General features: G+C 36.5%; 1 protein-coding gene across 5 annotated transcripts in view; it reads left to right on the forward strand.

The window, feature by feature from the left end:
* Nucleotides 1–25493, forward strand: part of MYCBP2 (MYC binding protein 2) — a 310493-nt gene that overhangs the window by 112269 nt on the left and 172731 nt on the right. For all 5 annotated transcript variants that reach the window (XM_081083308.1, XM_081083309.1, XM_081083312.1 and 2 more), the window contains exons 18-21: nucleotides 9159–9266; nucleotides 15727–15846; nucleotides 16996–17077; nucleotides 24829–24946. In XM_081083308.1, the coding sequence (XP_080939434.1) occupies nucleotides 9159–9266; nucleotides 15727–15846; nucleotides 16996–17077; nucleotides 24829–24946 (428 nt within the window). The remainder of the gene's footprint in view (nucleotides 1–9158; nucleotides 9267–15726; nucleotides 15847–16995; nucleotides 17078–24828; nucleotides 24947–25493) is intronic.

The following is a 25493-nucleotide window of genomic DNA, read 5'->3' on the forward strand; positions in this document are numbered from 1 at the left end:
AAGTATTTATGGCAAAAATCAATTGTTTTAAGAATTGTTGTGCCATCAGCCAAGCATTAAAAATTATTAGCAATGGCAATTATTTAAAAACTATAAATTCTAATAACTAGTTCTTCACCCAGATTTTGGAATCATCTATTCTATATAATAAAAGGCAAATATGCAAATTGTCCCCTTGGGAGTTCAACCAGCAGACCGGGAGTTTGATCACTCGCTAGGGTGTGTGCTGATCATGAGGAGGCGGCGTGGAACATGGCGGGCGACCAGCGGTGGAGGTGGGGTGCTGAGGGAGCAAGGGAAAGAGGAGGCGGGGAAGCGGGGAGGCAGGGAGGCCGAGAGGCAAGGACCATGCGGTGGCGGTGCAAGGGCGGTGAGGGAAGGAGGAGGCAGGGAGGCAGGGAACCTGATAAGCCCTGATCGCCGGCCAGGCCTAGGGACCCTACCAGTGTACGAATTTCATGCTCCGGGCCTCTAGTTTAATTATAAACTAGATTTTCTGTTTTCTAACTAATTTGTAATCATTATCATTTGGGCATAGACCTACTACCTTTCATTTCAATATAGTGCATAGCTATGCTTTTATATGTCTTTTTGTTTGTTTGAAAAATCTTATTCTGGTTATGTACAAGAAAGAGTGTATGCAGGTGTTAATTGTGAAGATAGGTTTATTATTTAACTAGTCCTCATTGTTTATGATAATTTTTCAGGCTAAGTTACATTTAATGGTGGTTATAATAGGTGTTTGAGTATATATACAATAAACATAAATAAATATGTGTTACTAAAGCTCTTTATGCCTAATAGAATCTTTTTGTTGTAGGATTAAGATGGATTATTACAGAGGTTTGTGATTTTATTTCTCTGCTAGGCAAAAGATTGATTAGAAACATTTATTGATATTGTATATTTTAAATACTTATTAGAAATGATATATTATTTAATACATGATATAGAACCTATTATTCATTAACCATCATTACAAATTGTTTTTTCTAGGCAGTTTTTAATGTAAAATGTAATAAGCAATAAAATATATAGCACAAGTAGTATATTCCATTTTTATTACACTTAAGTTGTAAAATACATGCTTGGATTACTCTTTATCAGAGCCTGATAAGCAGTGTTGATTAATTGGTAACAGTGATTATTTGCTGTTGGTTTGGCTTTGTTTACATAAAATCTTTGCCTTTAAATGATATTTTAATGAGATTAATGTATATACTGTCATTATTTACATAATATAAATACATGGAAAATTGCACATTAAATGTTTTATAGAAAATAGGGTAAAATTTAACTTTTGGTTCTTAATGACATATGGTAATTGGATGGTAATTCCTCAATATGATTTACCTAAAGTTAATTATCAGTGTATCTTTTTACTACCTGTTTTTTCTCTTTTTAAAACTATTAGGTTGAATCATATGAATTGACCTACAAAACTCACCAAATCCTTGTGATGACATTTTTCACTTGCCTAATGTTATGTATTTTGTTAATCTTTTTTCTATAAAAAGCTGTTCTTCTCTCGCTAGAGTATATTCTGCATGTCAAAAGTAAAGACATTGATTATGCATTGGTTAGTCAACAAAACTTTGTAATTGCAGAATATTCTTTTACCATTTATTTTTAAAATGTAAACTCTAATCTTTTATAAAGATTTAAAACACTATTATTTAAATATTTACAGAATTTATGTTGTTGTATCTGATTTTATAAGCACAGACTTAGGTTCCAGGTTGGGAGGCAACCGATAGATGTTTCTCTCTCACATCGATGTTTCTCTGCCTCTGTCCCCCTTTCTCTCTCTTTCTCTAAAAAAAAATAATAATAAAATCAGTAAACATCAGGTGAAGATTAAAAAGTATCTATTTATAGATATATATAGGGAGAGAGATTGGTTCTAAGGCATTAATATTTTAACTTTGTTTTAAGAAATACTTTTAATTGGATAGAGGAATCCCTTTTAGGTACTATGCTTTAATTATTTCGGCTCAAGGGTTATTAAAGTGCTCTCAAAGGGACCAACTTGACTTGGGCTTTAGTTACAATTGCCTATTCTTGCCCTGGCTCAGTTGGTTGAACGTCATCCATGCACAAAAGGTCGTAGGTTCAATTCTAGGTCAGAGCACATACCCAGGTTGTGGGTTTGGACTCCTGTTGGAGTGTGTGCAGGAGGCAGCCAACCTTTTTTTTCCCTCTCTCTCTTCCTTTCTCTCTCTCTCTCAAATCATTAAAAATATATTTCAAAAAGTGGACCCATAACAATTAACCAAGAAATGTAGTACTTAAAACACACACACAATTACCTTTTCTCAGGTCCCATCCCAGAATTACTGAATCAAAGACTCAGGACCCAGCAAACTATTTAAACAAGCCCACCACCAGGTGATACTGATGGTGCTGAAGTGAGAACCACTGCTCTAGGGATTTTCTACATCAGCATCAAATGGGTCTAATGAAATAGAATTTCTGCATGAGAGTCCTGGATACAGATTTGAGTCACATGTACAGTACTGCAGGGCTCTTGTTTGGCTCCATGCTAGGATTGTTAGTCTTGTTTTGTCCTCACGAGGAACAGGAATTTCAAAAAAATTTAGTGTTCCAACTGCCATACATACATGGTTTTTTTTTCCTTCTTGGCTTCTGCTTGTTACTTTTTTAGATACTAAGAGTTTAGTAATATGGTAATAATTATGCTCATTAGTAATTGGCTTTTACCTATGTTGAAATTTCTTAACTTCAGGGTTATGTTATGTTAAATATTTTTATTTAACTTGTTTATCTTATCTTCTCTACCAAGCTTGTGTTAACTGTTTTAAAGTGGATCAAAATTTCAGGACCACGCTTTTAACACAAAGGTCTCTGTATCTTTGTGTCTGTTTCTGTTCTCCTTGGTCATTTTGTTTGTAGATTCAGTTGCTAGATATGTGTTTATTGCCATTTTATTGTTCATATATTTTTTATGTTTTTTCTTTCTTATTTATTTATTTTTAATTCATCACAGAGAGAGGAAGGGAGAGGGAGAGAGAGATGGAAACATCGATGATGAAAGAGAATCATTAATCAGCTGCTTCCTGCATGCCCCCTACGGGTGATTGCGCCCACAACCCGGGCATGTGCCCTGATGGGAATAAAAACCATGATCTCCTGGTTCATAGGTTGATGCTCAATCACTGAGCCACACCAGCCAGTGATTTTTTTCTTCTTAAATAAGATCTTTTAACATCCTATATAATAAAGAGCTAATATGAAAATGGTCGTCACACCCTCACACTGGAACAGCTCAGACACTCAACACTGGCTAGAGAGGAATGGGGACCAGCCAGGCACAAATGAGCTCTGAAGAGAGGAATGAGGACCAGCCAGGCACAAATGAGCTTGCGAGAGAGGAATGGGGACCAGCCAGGCACAAATGAGCTCTCAAGAGAGGAATGGGGACCAGCTGGGCTGCGGCCTAGGAGAGGGACAAGCTGTCCACCCCACAGTCCCAGGCGCCAGCGGCTGGGGCTGTGGTCTGGGAGAGGGACAAGCTACCTGCCCCGCGGTCCTGGATGCCAGTGGCTGGGACTGTGGTCTGGGAGAGGGACAAGCAGCCCTCCCCATGGTCCCGGGCGCCAGCACTTGTAGCCCAGGAGAGGTATAAGCTGCCCGCCCTGTGATCCTGGTCGCCTGCGCTGTGGCCCAGGTGAAGACTCCTGTCCACGGTCCCCTGCAGCTGCGGTCAGCCTAGGTGAAGCTGGCCCGGGTCCTGGGTTCCTGTGACCAGCCGGAGGAGGGAATCCTGGGTCCCAGGTGCGGGGCGAGGCAGAGGCGGTTAGGGGTGATCAGGCCAGCAGGGGAGCAGTTAGGGGTGATCAGGCAGGCAGGGAGGTTAGGGGCAATCAGGCAGGCAGGCAGAGGGGTTAGGGGTGATTTGGCAGGCAGGCAGGCAAGCAGTTAGGAGCCAGCGGTTCTAGATTGCGAGAGGTAGCCGGACATCCCTTGAGGGGTCCTGGATTGGAGAGGGTGAAGACTGGGCTTAGGAACCCCCGCCCCCCCATGCTGAATTTCATGCACCAGGCCTTAGTTTCATATAATATTGGTTTGGTGGTGCTGAGCTCCTTTTGCTTTTTCTTGTCTTGGAAGATCTTTATCTGTCCTCTGATTCTAAATGATATCTTTGCAGGGTCAAGTAATATTGGTTGTAGGTCCTTGCTTTTATCACTTTGAATATTTCTTGCCACTCCCTTCTGGCCTGCAAGGTTTCTATTGAGAAAACAACTGACAGTCTTATTGAAGCTCCTTTGTAGATAACTAACTGAATTTCTCTTGTTGCTTTTAAGATTCTTTCTTTATCTTTAAACTTTTGCATTTTAATTTTAATGTATCTTGGTGTGGGCCTTTTAGGGTTCATCTTGTTTGAGACTATCTGTGCTTCCCGGAATTGTATGTCTGTTTCTTTCACCAAGTTAGGGAAGTTTTATGTTATTTTTTCAAATAAGTTTTCAATTTCTTGTTCTTCCTCTTCTCCTCTGGCATCCCCGTGATGTGAATGTTGGTACACAGAGGCTCCTTACACTATCCTCATTATTTATTACTAGAGGCCTGGTACATGACATTTGTGCACTGGGGGGTGTGGGGGCCCCTCAGCCTGACCTGCACCCTCTCCAATCTGGGAGCCTTCAGGGGAGCCCTCTCCAATCTGGGAATTTCTGTCTGTCTTTGCAATCATATGAGCGAACTGAGCGAATTGTCTGAGACCCCAGCTCAGTTTGGTTTGTTGCTCACAGAATAATAGAGGCATTTTTTTTTGCTTCATTGGTGGAGATTTCCTGGAAGTTTTAGGATATCTTCCCTTTAATTATTCCTAGACACTCTGATTTTACTTATGTCTCTCACCTTTGCTTTCCCTCCATCCCCCACTGCAACATTAATTTGCTCCAGGCTCACTTTGCTCTAGTGCAGTGGTTCTCAACCTTCTGGCCCTTTAAATACAGTTCCTCATGTTGTGACCCAACCATAAAATTATTTTTGTTGTGCCCTAACTGGTTTGGCTCAGTGGATAGAGCGTCAGCCTGTGGACTCAAGGGTCCCAGGTTCTATTCAGGTCAAGGGCATGTACCTTGGTTGCAGGCACATCCCCAGTGGGGAGTGTGCAGGAGGCAGCTGATCAATGTTTCTCTCTCATCGATGTTTCTAACTGTCTATCCCTGTTCCTTCCTTCCTCTTTGTAAAAAATCAATAAAATATATTTTAAAATAAAAATTATTTTCATTGCTACTTCATAACTGTAATGTTGCTACTGTTATGAATCGTAATGTAAATATCTGATATGCAGCATGGTCTTAGGCGACCCCTGTGAAAGGGTCATTCGACCGCCAAAGGGGTCGTGACCCACAGGTTGAGAACCGCTGCTCTAGTGTCTAGGACATCCGTCTGCCACCAGAACTATGATTCCCAGCATTCCTAGTGCTCCCCATGCTCTGGGCTTCTGGTCCTGGGGCTGCCACCAGAACTACTATTCCCAGAATTCCTAGTGCTCCCCATCCTCTTGGTTTTCCCTTCCTGCTCTGTCTCCATCCCATGGCCTCCCTTTCTGCCAAGTCCTCCAAGCCGCCAGCTGTCCTTCTCTGCTCTCCCTCTGGCAGCTTGGGGAGCCAAGTTTCCCAAGCCATTACACTTTCCGCCAGTTCTCCTGCTCTGCTCTCTACCCTGTGGCTTGTGGGGAGCGACTGAGGGAGTCATGTCCCCACAAGCCACTGGCTCTCCCACTCTGCTCTTCGCTTGGCACTTGTGTATGCAAATTAACCCACCATCTTTGTCAGGTTAATTTGCATACTCCTGATTGGCTGGTGAGCATAGTGGAGGGACGGTCAATTTACATGTTTCTCTTTTACTATATAGGATTTTTTTTTTCTTTTTGCCATTCTCATTGGCTATTTTTTGCTTTCTTATATTCCAAATTGCTGATTGAATCTCAGCTTCATCTACTCTATTGTTGATTCCCTATAAATTATTCTTTATTTTCATTAGTGTAGCCTTCATTTCTAAATGTTGTTTTTTTTAATGCTTTTGAGGTTCTCACTAAGTTCCTTGAGCATCCTTATAACCAATGTTTTGAACTCTGCATCTAGTAGATTGCTTATCTCCATTTTGATCTATTATTTTTCTGGAGTTTTGTTCTGTTGTTTCATTTGGGCCATGTTTCTTTGTCTCCTCGTTGTGGCAGCCTCCCTGTGTTTGTTTCTATGTATTAGGTAGAGGTGCTACATCTCCTAGGCTTGATAGCTTGGCCTAATATAGTAGGTGTCCTGTAGGTTCCAGAGGCACGGCCTCCTTGATCACCCCAGCTGGGCACTTGTGGTGGGCTCCCCATGTGGTCTGTACACCCTCCTATTGTAGTTGAGTCTTGATTGCTCTTGGCATGTCAATGGGAGGGATTTATCCACGCCAGTCAGCTGCAAGGACTGGCTGTGACCTCCTGCCTCCTTGGAGGTTCAGCTGTGCAGGGGCCCACTACACAGAGCAGGACTTACTTCATCAGGGCTCTGATACCCACTGAGTCTGCCTTGAGTGTGTTGATTATGGAGGTGGTTGGGTGGTGGTGCTTTGACGTGGTCTGAAGCTGTCAACTGGGTGTGCTGGCTCTGGAGCCTTCCAGGTGGTGCAGGCCAAGGTCAACCGCTGCCTGTGTTCTGCCCAGGGCCACCAGGCATAAGCTACAAAGCGATCTGCAGACGGCTGCTTCTTGTGTTTGAAGGTGCCCAGGCAAGGCCAACCTATGAACCAGGTAAGGCCAGCTGCTTCTGGTGCCAGTCCTGGGGCCACTTAATTAGAGGTACAGGGCTTGCTGAGGCCAGATGCTGCTCATTTGAGAGATTTTAGTTAAATCTGAAGCATGAGCCAAGACAGGCCATTCCAATGGGAAAGCCATTGGAAACAGCTTGGGTGGGCCTGAAAGTTGGGTGAGCAGGGTTTCAGGGAATCAACAGTGTGCTATAAACCCTATGTGCCAAGTTAATGGAGCCTCAGATATGGCTCTGTAAGGGAGGGCTCATCAAGGGAATAAAGACTCTGTCAGCACTTCTGTCTAGGAGAAAGCTGTCCCTCCAGCTCTCACTCTGATCCCAAACAATTCAGCTCCTCCGTGTATGTCTCTGGTGCCTTTCAAGCTGCTGTCCCTGTGATGGGGCTCAGAGGAAGTGACTCTATGTGCTGGCCCTTTAAGAGGAGCTGCCTGGGACTGCAGCAGCCCTTAGTCTCATTCAGCCTCAATCCCCACTGTTTTTCACAGGCAGAAGTTAAGGGGACTTACTTCCTGGGACTGGGACCCCATGCTCCTCAGGAGGGACCTCCTCAGCCAAGGTATCCCTCCTGATTTTTATCCACCACACATGGGTGTGGGACCACCCCATTGTGAGCCTCTGCCTCTTGTACCAGTCTCAATGCGGCTTCTTCTTCCATTTCTTAGTTGTAGGACTTGGATTCAGCCAGATTCAGGTGGTTCTGAAAGAGGGTTGTTCTGTATTTTAGTTGTAATTTTGATGTGGTTGTGGGAGGATGTGAGTACTGCATTTACTTATGCCGCCATCATGGTTCCTCCCCATTTACTACATTTTAAAAGAAGCTCAATTTAAATAGCTTTAGTCTAAAAAGAATTGATACTGTATTACTGGGAAATAATACAGGGTGGGGCAAAAGTAGTTTTACAGTGTTTATGTGCAAAATAATACAGTAATAAATAATACAAAGCATAAACTTTTGCATACTCAAAACTGTAGACCTACTTTTGCCTCATACATAGTGTATTAGCATATTTCTTTGTAATAATCATAGAATGTGTTTTTTATTCTTGTTGTCTGTATAGAACTGGTACTGCTTGTATTTTTATCTATATCTAAAGACATAATGAAATACATTTTCTGTACCCATTTTTAAATGTTTATAAAGGGTATTTTGGTATTTTAATTTGACATTTGTCAAATTTTATAAAAGGGCAGTAGTTTTCTTTTAATCCATTGTTAGAAAAAGTAATTATAGTTGAAGATCTCTAGAGAATTATGAAGAAAATTGCTTAAATTAAAAATGTTCACTGTTTTACAGTATGTAATGTCAATTTTCTTTTCAAATACTTCTTAACTGTCAAATTTAAAGTGTTTTGAAATTTGTAGGCATATTGCTAAAACTTAAGGAAGCTGCAGTTCTGTTCTATTAAAAAAAAGAACTGAAAATTTAAGGTATAATTTAGTTTACTTTCTTTTCAAGGGGAAAAGCAATTTTTAAATTTTATTGAAATTAATTTGGCTACACATTTTTTTCATTGAATACTAAAAAGTGGAAATAATGGTACTCTATGTGACTATGTATTTGTGTATGTTTGTGTATATACATAGTGGAGCTTCAGAAGGAAATTATTTTATGAGAGATGACTACTGTTCCACAAATGTTACTGGGTTTAGATTCCCCTCCTTAGCAACAATATGAAGCTCAGTTTATCTTTGTTTCTGATTTTGTGTATGTGGTTAAAGAAATTATAAAGTTGGATTTAATGTTTTCAGAAAGTTATATAAGTGTGTATGTGATCATACTAAAGTTTTTGTGTGTTTTTTTGTTTTGGCTGTCTTGTTTCCTTACTTCTGTGACAGGATGTAGTTAAGTCAATAACACTTACCTTAGTTTTGTAGTAAGACTGATATGGATATTAAATCTTCAAGACCCAATTTAAATTTAATCCTGAATTTAAAAATTAGTTGGTTTTTGGCATTGCAGTTTATTTCATTGCAGTATGAAAGATATTTTTTAATGATCGTGTAGATTACTAAGTTTGAATATATATAATGTTAAAATATTTGTAAGGTAAAATATTTCATTTATTCTATTTGAACTTTCTAATTGTTTACTTGAGACTGTTAGTAGCTACCTGATAATTTTATAAGTATAGAAGATAGAATTTGTACTGTATAAACTAAAGACATTAAAGATATTAAAACTTGTGTGTGGAATGGTAAATAGGTTATGGTTGGGGGTGGGAGAGTTAATGTGGGGGAATTGGGAGAAAAGTATGATGTCTAAAACAATAAGGAATAAATTTCCATGCTTTTTAGTTTGACTTTTTTTCATTGTAGTGTTTTCATTTTGTGAGCTTTTCTATGCACATACAAAATGTTTCTCCTCAGGCCCCCTTGTATTTGCTGGTCCTATTTTTATGAACCATCGAGAACAGGCTCTAGCCAGACTCAGATCCCATCCAGCACAGCTAAAGCATAAACGGGACAAGCACAAAGGTATTTGGTCTTCCTTATCACTAGGTGGGACACTTTCCCAATTTCTTCCACTCATTTGAGTTTCATCTCGGGGAAAATGCACAAACCTAATTCTTCCACTTTGCTTCTCTCATTACTATATATAGCCTGAGGAGAAAGAACATGCTGAATGTTGTACTGTTTGTTGATGACTGTCAATCTTATTTCTTTTTTTGTTGTTAAGTTTAAGACATTTTATGGTATATCTTCTTCTTTTCCATTTCTTTTCAGTTTTCATACAGTTAAGGGAAGGTGGAAAAAGTAATTATTGCTTTCCATTTTTATCCTTTGTTATCTGTTCTTAATTGACTGCCATCTGGCATTTTACTTGTTTAAAATGCTGTTTATTTGCTTTAGAATTAACAAAATTCAGTTATAAAGTAATAATGAGTTGACTGCGATTAAGCTTTTCCATTGTTTTAATATTAAAGTTTATGTTTTAATATACAACACACATGACTTACTTGATAGTAGAGGATTAAGTGGTGATAGGTGTAAGAAACAGTTATGTAGACCTACTCTAGAGCTCAGAAAATGACAGAAGTCTAAAAAAGTTGGTGAGGAAGCTGTTTATGCACAATTCTTTGAGGTATCAGAGTTATATATTAATTAAAAATATATAAAGCAAGCTTATTTACTTTTAAACTACAGATTATGGGTCAACTAAGATCAGGAAGGAATTGAATGTAGAGAATTTATAAATTGATATATAAATTCTGCCTTGACTCCTAGCATGTGAACCAGGGGTCTTTGACTAGTGAAACTTATACTTGCTATTTTCTTAAATGCCTGAGATAAATACCACCAAATAGAATAGAAAGTTTTAAAATCACACATTCTATATAGTCAAATTTATCTAATGTGTCTGCCTTAAAATTTTGGGGGATTGCAAAACTGTTATAGACTAATTTTATTTTTAAACTTTCACATAAAATATAATCAACTTTAATTTTTTTTTAAATATATCTTACTGATTTTTTACAGAGAGGAAGGGAGAGGGATAGAGAGTTAGAAACATCGATGAGAGAGAAACATCGATCAGCTGCCTCCTGCACACTCCCCACTGGGGATGTGCCCGCAACCCAGGTGCATGCCCTTGACCGGAATCGAACCTGAGACCCTTGAGTCCGCAGGCCGACGCTCTATCCACTGAGCCAAACTGGTTAGGGCAATCAACTTTAATTTTATTTGTCTGTCTCACTTTGTCAGTTTGCCACTCAAAGCAAAAGCCAAAGAGACAAAACCCCTGTTTTTAGTACAAAAACAAGTAGAGCAATCCTTAAGATGCTTTATTTACTGAGTGCTGTAACAATACCATAAATATTTAAATATAAGGAATGATATTTGGGATATGCTATGAAAAAATATTTTAGTATTTACCAGAATCTCTGATCTCATATTTTCCACTCTGCCACTAATTAGAACAGATACTCTCAGTGTCTCCCCCTCTGCCCCTAATTATAGAAAAATGAAGTTTTTCCAATGCTTTACCTGAGGTTAAATATTGACAATGCACAAAACAGTTTAAACTTTTTCAGCTCCATGTTTCAGCTCCTGTGGACAAACATCTTTATTTTTTTCCAAATATTTAAAATGAAATGCCAAATGAAGACTAAGGTTACAAATTTAAAACACATTTTACATTGTCAAATTGATTAGCTATAGAAATTACTCAACAATAGGTAGCCCTCCATCTTTTCTGCCACAGGGTTATTTTATAACAAGACTCTTTGTTTATTCGTGGCAACCTTTTTGGAAGGACTTATTTTATAGTATGGTGGAGGGCCAGTTTTTTTAAAATCAGATTGTATGGTTTCATTGTGTGAAACAATTTATCCCTTTACCACCAAAATTTAAAGTAATGGTGCCCTATTTTATATAAAGAGTATTAACTCTTTCTAACTAAATCCTATATACCCATAAATTCCCTCTCTTTTACCCCTATAGTATTCACTATTAGTAACTGGCATTTAATTATCTAACTATTCACTGCTTTTTACTCTTGATACATATACTGTCTTTTTAAAAAATTTTATTGGTTGACATTCTAAATTTTTATTTTTAGAGAGTGAGAGAAAGAGACAAACATTGATTTATTATTCCGCTTATTTACCCATTCATTGGTTGATTCTTGTATGTGCCCCTAGCCAGGGATTGAACCTGTAACTTTGCATATCAGGATGATGCTTTAACCAACTAAGCCACCTGGCCAGGGCATAGTCAGTCTTTTAATAATATTTTTTCTACATATTTTTTTTTTCTCTCTTTCTTTAACCCTATTTGTCTTCCAGTGAAAAATTCACTATATTAATTGCTGTGTTCTGTTTTACAATCAGTTATGTTGATGGTACAAATTGTGGGATGATGATAATTAAAATTTTCTAGATTATGATTTTTTGTTTTTGGGTATATGGAGGGTAAGCACTGTGGATTTATTGTTAACAGGAGTGAGTTCTAAGATGGAATGTTGGAAAGCTTCTGGCTGATTGGAGAGAATTCAGAGAAGGTCACAGAATCCATCCTATGCACGCAAATTTTGATTAGAGGCATAATAGAGTATTTAAGGCTGAATCAATAAGTATAACATATAATCCATGTAACATATAGTAAGTTATTTTTTAAATGTAACCATAGACTATATTTCAAACAGATATCTAGATTAATATATATATTTTTTAGCAGTTTAGTGCCTTACATATAAAAGGATATTAACATAATATTTTAGTTAGGAACATCTGAATTGTTCTGGAGGTAGTCTTGAAAGGCCTTAGTTTTAATCCTAAATTTTTCATGTACAAGAACTGGATGGCCATTCATAAATTTCTTAAATTTTTTGGCTTTAGTTTTCTTATTTTAAAAATAAGAATGATAATTTCTGACTATGTTGATATGAAGATTAAATTAAGATACAGATGTGGATGTATATAAATACTGTATATATATTTTGCAAATAGAAATCCTCCATGAATACTTTAATTCTTTAAATTGAATTCTTTGCTTTCTCTTTTATTATTATTCTAAAGTTACAAAATTTGTGATTTGTTAAATACACAATAAGTTTATTTTTTCAAAAAAGTTTAAAATGTAAGTCATTTGATGGTGGTAAAATGCATGAGCCTTATTTTTTATCAGTCTCTAAAATTGCTCTATTTATAAGCCATAGTTTTCCCAACTGCAAAATGCAATAACAGTACCTATAATTAGATTATTGTATTGACTAAAGAAAGCAACAGTAGTGAATATTGATTGAGCACTTTCCGTACATTATTTTACTTAATCTTCATAAGAGCCTTGTGAGGTGGTGTACCATTATTGCGATTTAATAGATGGGAAAGCTAACTAAGACTTACAAAATCCAGTCATCATACAACTAGCGAATAGGAGAGCCAGAATTCCAATCCAGGTCTCTTAGGCCCTAGTGCCCCAAAGCACTTATCCACCGTGCTATTTAAGTTTTCAGTGTATAGCACAGAGCCAAGTGGTTAGCAAATTGTACTTACTACTGCTTTGCTCTTTTATTTAGTGATTTTGCTTAAGTACTCTCTGTGTTCTATATACATTTTGTGATATACATGACCATAAGGTTACCCCCAAAATAAATAGATTTAAAAAAAATTAAAATAAGTTGGAGTCCTTTAGATACTGCGTCTTTTCTCTATGTATGTATACAAATGTGCATGAACTATATGTATACATATACATATCCAAACAATATTTTAGATACATCTGTCAAAACTTTATTATATCTGTCAAAAACTATTATAATTTCAATATCATATAATGTATATATGAACCTACTTATATTAGGGAAAATATAGATATTCTTATACCTAAACGGTCACTTATAAGAATATTCAGAACAATGATTTTTCTAACAAATGTGAGATTAATTTTACTGCTGCTTATTAACACATTACTGAATAATGAACTTGAGCAGAATTAATCTCCCTGAGTTTCACTTGGAATTTACACTAAATTTTTGCCTACTTATTAGACACATTTTTTAATAAACCTTAATAAATTTCTAAATTATTAGAATTGTATTGGATTTAATTGACATCAATTACAGATATCTTTTTAATTCTGCCACTGATGCTGATAATGATCAAAAGCCTCATCCTTATTTTTTTGCTTCTTAACCAACTATAATAATATTTTAACCAACTATAATAATTGAGAAATTATATAGATATAGGTTTGTTTAGATGAACTTGAACAGAATGTTTCTAGTATTATTTTTACTTTTAAATACTAGCTGAAACTCTTTTAATCACTATGGTTTTAATCGGTAAATTACTAGGCTTTTTTTTCTCCTTCCCTGATGCTGTGTCTCTATTGTGGGATTTGTATCTATATTTAATCTCTGACTTAAGGAAGAGGGCAAATTGCTAAATTCAGAGGTAAAAGATTGTACTAGGCCTCAATCCATTTATATAAAGTGGAATGATACTTGTAATATTGAATTTAGTTAAGTTTGGTAACATCGTATGAACACAGTTTGTTTTCTATGTTAAATCAGATTTGGTTTTAGTAATTAGATATTTTTAACAATGTAGATAAAGTTGTGAAATTTCTATACATCTTTCATCTTCTTTAAATAGTCTTTGGAAGCTGGTTGTTTCTTTTGTATTGGCCTTTGTTTATGTTTAACCATTCCACTGCCTTTCCAAGTTGAGGAGTCTTTGAACTAAGAGTATATTTTGTTTTGGGTGAAGTGAAACTAAATGTTGTAATCTTTTTTTTTGTAGTTCATCCAGTCTTGTCAAACCCACTTTAGATAATTTAGCAGAAGTGGAATCGTATTCTTTATCCTATTAAAGTAAAACCTCTCACTAATTCAGAATTTATTATACTACAGATGCAGTTTTTGTGATCTTTTTTGAGTAAAAATTCAAAGTAATTTCTTCCTCTGAATTTTCAGGGTCATACTTATAAGGGGAAACCTGTCTAAAATCACTAGCTTTTCAAACCAAGGGCTCAAGAAATGAAGGATTCCTTCAACGTGCCTTCAACCTCTGGGTCGAGCAATTAATTCTTGTATGTTAAAGGACTTTTATGTTTATGGTACATTTTTATGTAATATAGGCCTATTTTGAGTTATAATATAGGTAATCACCTTTCATTTATTGTAGCATTTAGTTTATAATCTGTACTTCTTCCAGGTAATAAAATTGAATTTTTTCTTAAATGTTCTATGACAGACCTTTTCAGGAAGTCATATAGGCCAAATCTTTCAATGTTATTCCGAATTAGTGAGGTTTTACTGTCCTAGTGTTATAAGGAGTGGAAAGCTTTTCAGAACGATAGTCATTTTGTTATAGAAAGGAAAGTCATAATTTAGGCCAATTTGGTCTGACCTGGATATTACTAATGTGAGAAATAGGAGATAAAAAAAGAAAGGATAACATGAACATGATTTGATGTTATTCTGTTTAGCTTTCTAAAATGGGCAATGAAAATGTAGAATTAAAAATGTGTGTGTCTGTAGATCCACATGTTTACCTGCATGTTATATAGATTTATTTAGAGTTGCTATGCCACAGTAGAGTGGCTTAGATTGATATTTATTCCCAGGAATAAATTCTTTATACAAATGTACAAGGAATTTGAATCTTGATGATACTGAGGTCATGTTTTAGTGATGTGTAGTTTTAGATTAGGAAAAATAGATTACCTCCCTTTTTTATGCATTCTAAATTAAAATATTTATATTCTGGTGTGTGTTTTTTAACTTTATAGTTAGAATGCCAGAATATTAAAATCAAATGTAGAAATCAGGGAAGGTGTAAAGCAAGCTTAAGGGAGGAAATTATAAGAAGGGAAGAGGAAAAAAGAAATGAAAGCAGAAAGATTTGGTTGAGAGTAGTTAGTGGTTGGGGGCCAGAAGGTGGGACAGGGAAAAAGAATGAGCTAGTTAGTGTTCATACATTTTTTAAAGTTTAATTGAGTTTAGCAATACTGATAGAGAGGGTAGCCTTTCTAAGATTGGGAAATATAAGTTATTTTTGAGTCAACTAGGAATTTTTTTTAATGACTTGTACTAACAATATCACTAAGTATAAAATAATTGTTAAATGACATTGCATGCAGTTATTTTTTGTGCAAACTAAATTTTCCCATACAAATGATTATATTTGTAATTTTATTTTTATAACACATGGATTTATTTATATTATATAACTGATTAGCTTAATAGGTTTTATTCATAATTAGATTTCTGTTTTTATTGATTTAGCGATATTTGCAAGCAGAACTGTATAGTACTATATCTCTTCAAAATTGCTTCTTTGCAGGTAGATTCTTTATCTATCACTTCTAACAGTTGCAGATTCTTCTTGCTTGTTCCTTTTAACATTTTTCTCTTGTTCTTCCATAGTAAACTGATTTAAAATTTTATTTTGAAGATGAATAATGGCTTACTTACAAATTATAACACTTACAGATGGAAGTGGAGAACGAGGAGAAAAGGATGCAAGCAAAATCACAACATATCCTCCAGGCTCTGTGCGATTTGATTGTGAGCTCCGGGCAGTACAAGTCAGCTGTGGATTTCACCATTCAGGTAGCAGCTGGAACTTTAGGGTATAACTGCATTTTTACAATTGTGCTAAATCAATTATTTGTTTAGTAGAGACCAGTGGTCGGCAAACTCATTAGTCAACAGAGCCAAATATCAACAGTACAACAATTGAAATTTCTTTTGAGAGCCAAATTTTTTAAACTTAAACTATATAGGTAGGTACATTGTTATTAACTTAATTAGGGTACTCGTAAGGCTTAGGAAGAGCCACACTCAAGGGGCCAAAGAGCCCCATGTGGCTCGCGAGCCACAGTTTGCTGACCACTGGAGACGAATGTAGTCTGTTAAATGTGTGTTAAAATCTATAGTGTGGCCATACCTCTCAAATATAAAAAAAAAAAGCTTTGTATTTATTACAGAATTCCTTTTAAAAACTAGAGCATGATGAAATAGGTACTTGTCTAGAGATCTAACTTTTATTCTATCTTCTGATGGATTTATATTATAATTCAATTCAGAAAATTCCTGAAGATGAAATAATCTCTGAAATATTTTTAGACTCTAGAATTCTTAATTTTTATAATCAGGTCACCTATTTTGTTACTGTTTAATGAAAAATGTATATCAATAAATTTCTTTATTTTTTAAATTTAAAAAGTAATTAAATGCTTAGTAAATTATTGCATTTAGGTTATATAGCTTAGGTTGTACTATTCAACCTTTATAAAAATAAAAAATATTAAATTTTTCTTTGATGCCAAATATATTTCCTTATTCAATAAGGCATTGGCAGTTATTGAAGTTCTGACCGTTCATTAACATTGTACGTAATTATGCAGAGCTCAGATCTATCTGTTACCTGTATAATTATCCTAGATCTGAGAGAAAAATATTTTATATGTAGTTACTTACTATTACAAACTTTACAGTTGACCCAATATTTCTTGTTATTCAATAGCATTTATTTAAATTTTACAGTATTTATTATGAAAAACACTGCATTTTTGTAACCTACAAAAATATCTTTCTGACATAAAATTATATTTTTTATTAAATATAAACATATTTCAATTGCCTATTTTAATGGCTCTATAAATTTTAAATAGTGAACATTGCACTGCTTTTACTATAGTGGATAGAAATATAAAATGTACATAATGAAATAATAAAACTCTTTTTTTTTTGTTTCAGTGGTTTTAATGGAAAATGGAGATGTCTATACATTTGGATATGGACAACATGGGCAGCTAGGACATGGAGATGTCAATTCCAGGTACTCTGACTCAGCGGTCGCCCACCGGTGGTCCGCAGACAGGTCCGAAAGGTTGGCGACCGCTGCTCTGACTTATTGTTTGAAGATACTGGGATTGTTTTTTTTCTTTTCCTTTCTTTTTTCTTTCCTTCTTTTTTGTCTAAATACATATTTCCATACTTAAAATAGTATTTATACCACTGTTTTATAGAGTGTGGCCTGTAAAATTATAGGTGATTCCTGATTTTATGGTTGAGTGTTTTTGTGGAGATAGATTTGTAGTTTCAGTAGAAAAAATTATTTACATTCTATACATTTAAAATATGTGATTATGATTATCACCAAAGTCCTATGTTTTTAATAATTATCTTTTTAAAGGTTGCTCGTGGCAATAAAAAAGACAGTGAATATCCCCAGATTGCATTTTTAAAAATCAGTAATGGATTTATTTATATTACTTGATGTTGGTCCAGAATTAAAAAGAAGATATTGAAGCTTTTGAATAATTTTTAAGTAAAACATAATGGTCTCTCAGAGAAACAGTTTTGACTTACCCAGAATAGTGAAGAGCTAATTGTGGTGGAGACAACTAGACATTTCCTAATATCCATTCTTTTCAATTCATTGGGTAGTCAAGTAGTAGTGGTGACATAACAAGGTAGCTAAAGACTTCAGTTCCCTACTTATTGCAGCAAGATAAGGCTTTGAGAACTAAAGAGGTAGATGCAACATTAGAATCATTCAGTTAAAAGGAAGGTGGAAGCCCTTCATTTTCCCTTCTCCTCTCCTAGCTTGCTGCCTGGAATCCATGCACAGTTGCAGTTGCAGGAACTGGAGAAGTCGTAATCATAATGATCATAAGTTGGAAACCATGTATTGAGAACACCAGAGCTACATAATAGAAATAGCCTGGATCCCTGAAACCATGGAACTGCCACCTCAGCTCTTTGCAATTGGATGCTTAACTAAATCAAAAATAGACTTCTGTCTTAAGTCCCTGTTTTTTGGCTTTCCTTATAACAGCTGAATCCATTTCCTGCTTACTACAGTGAGAGTGCTTTTGGTCAAAAGTATAGAAAATCCTTCTTTATTAGTTCAGGTCTTCCAAGAAGTAAATTCTAAGACAGGATTAAATGTTCAAAGAATTTATTGGGAGAAAACTCCTATGAAAGATAAAAGGGAAAAGAGCAGGAATAGGCAGGGAAAACCCTCTAGGCACGATGTAGGTCTGACCCCTGTGAAAAGAATGAAGAAAATGGAGTAGGCAGAATCTAGAATAGTGTGCAGTTCAGAGAGAGTTCGGCCAGGCCAGTGGGTGTCCTCAAGCCAATATGCCCTCTGACAGAGGCCCAGCTTGGGCAGCAGGGGCAGTGTAATACCCTCACTGTGCTCAGTCACAGGCTGCTAGCATCCCGGGAAAGAATGGCCTTATGAATCCAAAGAGACAGCCTCTGAGGATCAGTTAGCTATGCTCCCTGCAGCAGATTGTCTTGAAGATCTGAGTGATCCATGTGTGTGGCTGCCCACCATTGAAACCAGGCTTCTTCATCAAGTCTGGAGAGATATAGGGTGGCTTCAGGCCAGACTTGACTCATTAATGCAATTTACCACAAGAACCTTCTTTCTTTTTGCCTTTCCACAATGTCTTATTCTTCCTATAGTCTTAAGATACCCCCAGAATCAACTGGGCCTACATGGCTTCTCGTTTACATACTTGAATTACTCTAATCTATTTATAATAACAAAAGCATAATATGCAAATAGACCCAACTACCAAACAGCTGAAGGACCGTCCTGACAACCTTCCTGACGACCACGCTATGACACGCACTGGCGCCAAGCCAGCCAAGGCGGGTGCAATGCGATTGTTCGGGGGGCCCTGCCATCACCCCAAGATCGCCCTGCTGAGGGAGGCCCAGGACACCCTCTTGCGGTGATCGATCATGGAATCCCAGCTGGGTGGACGGGGCCTCTCTCTGCACGGTGATTGATCGCGGAGCTCTCCTATATAGGAGGCCCAGGCCACCAGCCAGCGACACTGTGGCGGTGTGCAGGGCCGGCAAGTTATTGCCCCGCAGAGGGAGGCCCAAGCCTGCCAAATGATCACACCCATGACTGTCGCCCACAGAAGGTGGCAGGGGAGGGGGGTAGCATTGCACAGATGGCAAGCAGTGGCAGCGGTGGGGGTGGGGGCAGCTGTTGGCAGCCAGGGGAAGGAAAGCCCCGATAGGCTCTGATTGCCAGCCAGGCCTAGGGACCCTACCTGAGGGGTCCCTGATTGCGAGACGGCATAGGCCAGGCTGAGGGACACCCCCCCCCCCCCCCCGCACAAATTTCATGCACTAGGCCTCTAATATGTACATAAAGGTCTAAGCGACCGAACGACTGGTCGACGGGTCACTGTGACACACACCACCAGGGTTCAGTGTGCTCCTACAGTGGGAGCGCCGCTCAGCTGACCGACGGGCGCCATATGCCTGGTTCACTGCTGGCATGAGCCTCTCTTGCCTCTGTAGCAGCACTACTGAGCAGGAGCAGTGTGGCACCCGACCCAGGCTTGGGCTCCTCCCCGGCTGCCTGCCGCTTCTCACATTACTACATCCTCGGGAGTCCCGGATTGCGAAAGGGTGCAGGCCAGACTGAAGGACCCCACCAATGCACAAATCTGTGCACCGGGCCTCTAGTTATTGCATAAAATCCATATTGCCACTTTGGTCTGAAATCATTCCATTATGGAGACAGGGATGGAATTATGCCAACTACATAGTAAAGATTCATGATTCTTAATCCTGGCTGCACACTAAATTTACTTGGACAACTTCAGAAATACCATGTATAGATTCTACAGCTAGAATTTCTAAGAGGTTTGTGTTGGGGGTGAGGGTTGGTATTAGAGGCAGCTAGTGCAGTCCTATATAGGATGGCAGCAACTGTCTTTTAAAAGCCCCAGATTCTAATGCTCGTCCAGAATTGAGAACTCCTGTTTATCCCGAGAGGATTGGGTCAGGTTCATTTGCAATGCACAGAAAATGAGGATGAAACAGAATGTCCTCAGTTACTTTGATGAATGTTGTTGCTAATGAGAAGGGATGATTGAGGTATAATTGAGTTAAGCTTCTCACTAAAAGGACCAGAGCAACATACATTTCACATTATTGTCAAGAGGTTTGTAAGACTGTCACAGTCTTAATGACAAATACTGTGGTTGTAAAGAGAGCAAAAGGTCTTTGGCAAAATTACTTTTATCAAATGTCACTGGACATGACATTTGGATATTGGACACTGCATATGACAGAATATGAATGGCTTGCAAGGTTGAACAATTACTTTCACAGATGTTAAAGGCAGCAGATATTTTCCTTCACCTTTGAATGGCCTCACTGATGTGTAGAGACTGAGTCAGGGCTTATCGTTTGTGTGAAAGAGAATTTAGCAACTTTTTGTTCTGTTTCTCACTGAAGATTCACAACATAGAACAAGAGGGTTTATTATGATGACATTATCAGTGTTGCTGCTGTTATTTAGCTGGTGATTATTTTGTAAGTCATGATATAAACTGGGAAAGGTGCATTGTAGTTAGACATGATGGAGCATTGATCATGTGTGCAGCAAGGAGATCAGTTCTCCACAGATCAGACTGTACTTGGTTGTCATTCCACAGAAAATGGGTAAATTGATATATTTCATGGTCTTCTTGGAAGGGAAATTGTGAAAATCATGACTATAATAAAAATCACAGACCTCTGGTAACTGTGAAATATAAAGAATGAACAGCAAAAGCCAAGATCCTGCCATACCACATTAAGGTGTAATTGCTATCGAAAGGGAAGGTGCTCATGTCAGTTTTTAATATGAAGAGGTTACCCAAAAACTTGACCTCAATGTCCTGATTATACCAATGCGCACCATCCTTGATTAGCAGTGACTTGTTCAGGTGATAATACCAACAATCTTCTGAGTATGTTAAATAGCTTGAATTTATCATTTTAATGAATATGATAGCTTTTGATGTTAAAAATAAAATATTAGGATTTGTTAAGAAAATTAAACTCTAATGAGTTTTGCTTTAACTGCCCAAAGTTGTTCTTTTCTAATGTGTAAATGTCCACTTCTGTTTCCATTGATTGAGTTGTAACTGTAAGGCTGAGTATATGTCCTGTATGGAGAGCTAAGATGGATAGCCCAGTGAAATAATGCCTACACACTGTGCCTAGTGGATCAAGCAATTATTCAAAATCATTTTTGCTGTAAACATTCTAGTTACCCTCTTTGTCTTACTGTATTAGGACTTGGAAGGCAGGAGTAAAGAGCTGGTTATTGATTCAAAAAGGAATTGACCCACTTTTATGGTGGAGCAATCCCAGGAGGAACAAAGCCCCTATAGCCAACATATTACCTACCACAAAGCAAAACATTTATAGACAGTTGAAATAAGTATAGAGTTGGTGGGTCTTTTTTTTAAGTTTCCAGTAATCAAGTGCTTTTAACTGGAATTTATTGTATAGCACACATTGATAATATGTGATTAATGTCAGATAAATATTGCAGTGTGCATGATGATAAAAATAGATAAATATTATTTGTATTTTCTTTATTTAATGTATTGACTTGCCAAAATGACTGAGCTCAATCTCTAGTTTGGGTCCTGATTCTATCACTTGGTACCTATATGACCTTGGCCAAGTTACTTGACTTTCCTGTGTCTCAATTGCTTTCTCTATTAAATGGGAGTAAGTATATTTCCCTCAGAAGGTTGTTGTGAGAATTCAGTGAGATGATGCATGTTATTTACTTAGCACAGGTCATAGCCCATAGTAAGTGCTCAACAAATGTTAGCTGTTATTATTGTCTCTTCTTAAAGTGAATGTAAGAAAAGTTTATGATGGCTTTTATACATTCACTCATGACATGAGTCTACCAACCCACTTTTTTGCTTATTTTGTCCAGTATGCTTCTAAATTTCTGAATTCCAAATTCTTTTACCATTTCCAATAAATTTAAACCTGAATGTTGGGAAATAGATTATATAGTTTAGATGTTTTTATTCTTCTTTTCCAATAGAATTTTGCTAGTTTTTATGATGTTTCTGAGTTTCATCTTTTTCTTGCTATACTGTTCTCCTTCTGCATTACTATTGTATACCATCATTGTGTCTGGAACAATTTAGACAAGGTTCAAATCTTTGCTTCATCTCTTACCGACTATATGACTGTAATTTATTAAGCCTTAGTTTGAGTAAAGATTGTTGAGAAATTAAAATTCATCTTTTACACAACCATAATCTGATCACAATTTCTCCTTCTTTTACTTAGCTTTACTTAACTTTACTTGGCCATTGACATTATCAGTATTCAGTTCCCTATAGCCCTCTGCTTTTTTACTCTTTCACCCTTTTCATTTTATTTATTACCTAAGTTAGAGATTTTTTATTCTCTTCACCTATTCCCTTGCTAGTATCCTCAATTTCTTTACCCTCTTGGTCTTGATGCTAAGGCATGGCAAAACTTCAGGCATAAATCAGTCTGTATATTTTTCATGTCTAACTTAGGTTTCAGAAAAAAATTCACACCTGTACAGTTTGTTATATGGTTTCCAGGTTCAATTAATTCCACTTATGATGGGCAGTAATCCTCCTGTTTTGTTGTTTTAAACTATTTGGTTTAAGATCTTTTGAGAATTTGATGAAAGATATGTGCTCTCTCTTCAGAATAGATACAAGAGCATATACACAGAAATTGACTTACAGATTTAAGAGATTCACAGATCTCCTGAAGCTCATTAAAAGACTATCCAGAAGCCCTTTGGATCGGGTTTAAAACTTCTGATCTCAGTATTTTATTTGTTCCATTCAGCATCGTACCTTTTCTGTAATCTTCAGATTCTCTACTCACCTATTTCCTTTTTCATCTCAGCATATGACCTCTATTAGAACAAAAATACAAACTGTTAGGTAGGAAATTCCTTAGCCCGCCAACTCTACAAACATACTTGCATCTATACTACTACTTTGCTACTTTTTAATGTAATATTTATGAAGCCTATCTACACTTTTCCCTTAGGGATCAAGTTCTGTTTCTTGTCTCCTCTCTGACCTGTATCTTTAGCCTCTTCGTTTTTATTCTTTTAAACTTCAACTCTCCATCATTTTAAAGGACCAAAGTCTCTCCTTCAACTTCATTTTCCCTTTAGCTGGTGGTTCTTTCTTTTTCTCTTTCCTGCTGAGATGCCTGAAGGGATTTTGCGTAGTCTCTGACCCCACTGTTAACTTCTCATCTGCTACAGTGTTGTGCCTACTCCTACCAGAGACTTTCTTCTCGCTAAAAAGTTGAGTGGTCAGTTGATATCTCTCTAAAGCATTTAGCATGTAGATTATTTCCCCCTTCTTGAAACCTTCTCTTCCAAAAACTCACTTCATTTTCCAGAATTCATTATTCCTCATTGGTATGTCATAGATTTCTACTGGTTTTTCTTTCTCTGTCCATACTGACAGTGTTAGGAGAGACTCAGAATGAAAACCACAATTTCTTCTTTTCTCTTTTTAATCATCTTCATTCTCATAGCTTAAGAATGTTACCACTGTGTACCTTGTTACATAAGCAGAAATCCCTCCTGGCCTCATATCAATCATTTGCCAAGTCCAATCGTTTGGTTTTGTTTTTTTGTTTGTTTGTTTGTTTTTTAGATAGCTGTCAAGTTCATTCATTGCTTTCAATCCACTCTGTTCCTAGTTTGTGCCTTCATCTTAACTCACCCAGTTATTATGAAATTTTTTTAACTAGGTTTCTAGCTGTTAATCTTGCTTCTTTCATTTTTCATTGTAGCCTGAAAATTATTAAAAATGTATTTTATGTAATTTTTAAAGTTTAAAGTATCATAATAACATTGTCTCAAAATCAGAGCCCTTCGGTTATGTGTGGATTATATCTACAGTGATAATTATTCTAATTACAGACAATGATTACTAAAAATGGTTAATAAATGGTAAATAGAGTGATACAAGAATCAATATAAGGATGTTATTTGTCATAATTGTTTATCATTTATTAAGTGTTAACTGTGTGCCAAGCACTTGACATATGTGAGCTTCCTTATTGTTCATAAGAACCCTATGGATTATTAGTGTGTTCTGTGTTATAGCAGAGAAAAATGAAATGCAGAAAGGATGAGTAACTTGTTCAAAGTCATGGTCATGTTGGTGTTACTTATTGGAGCCAGGATTCACACCCATATCTTTAAGCTTAAGCTTTTAGCAACTGCTGCAGAGCTTCTCATGATACTGTATTCTGATTCATTAACTACTGTGTTAAAATCTTAAGTTATAGTCTAGTGAAAAAAAGTAGAAAAGAGGACATAAAATCAGTTGTTTCTTATAGTTCCTGGATTGAATTTTGTTAAATTATTGCATGATTATATCATCCAATAAATATTTATAGAGATTTTGAACATGCTATTCACTGGTAAAGATTAAAGAAATTTTCTTCTACAGCAAAAGTAGCACCAGTCTTTCAGAACAATTAAAAATTTTGTCTATAGTTAGGATAATAAATTCAGGAAATCTTTTAAATTATCTCCTTAAAATCAGTGATTATGTCATTTTCATCTTTGTGTCCTGAGCACCTAGAATGGAGACAGGAATATAGCACTTAAATTTAAGTTTTTACTGAATATTCATATTAGTGCCTATTACCTCTTTTCCTTATGCATTGTTTGTTTATGGTTTTTTATTTCAGTTGCGTCTTTTAAGATACTGACTTAATTTTTTTTTAACCTAGGGGATGTCCCACTCTTGTTCAAGCATTGCCAGGCCCTAGCACACAAGTTACTGCAGGCAGCAACCATACGGCAGTACTTTTAATGGATGGACAGGTCTTCACATTTGGAAGTTTTTCTGTAAGGAATTTTTAAAGCATTGATAATATTCATTGTACCATTGTCTTACAATTTGTCTACGTAAGCTATTTTTTCTGGTTTCAGTGAAATTCTTGTATTATAATTATTGCATATGCATATTTCCTGTCTCCACCCTCAATATACACAAAACTTGAATGACATTACTTTGAAATAATTTACTTTTCTAGTTTAGAATTAGAATTTATTGAATTTAACAGCTGTGTTATAATTAGAATGTTTATTCCACGTCAAAGTCCTTTAAGCTTTCATTAGACCTAATTCTGTCATTTGAAAACTCATTTCTCATCTAATTTGTAAAGATTCATTTTTCTTTAACATATAGAATTCTATCTTAGAACTTTTTAAAAGTCTAGTTTTATTAGATTTGTTTGAAATTATAGCTTCCTTTTTCTTCTTTCTCCATTTGCCTGTCTGCTTCATTCTCTTTCTATTGACTATAGTAGAGATCAAGGAAAAGCTCCATAAGATTGCTAATAAACCTGTATCATCTCTGACATGGATAAATATTCAGAACTTTGTAACCTAA

The sequence above is a fragment of the Myotis nattereri genome (genome assembly GCF_964212035.1).
Source record: "Myotis nattereri genome assembly, chromosome: 2".
Lineage (NCBI taxonomy): Eukaryota > Metazoa > Chordata > Mammalia > Chiroptera > Vespertilionidae > Myotis > Myotis nattereri.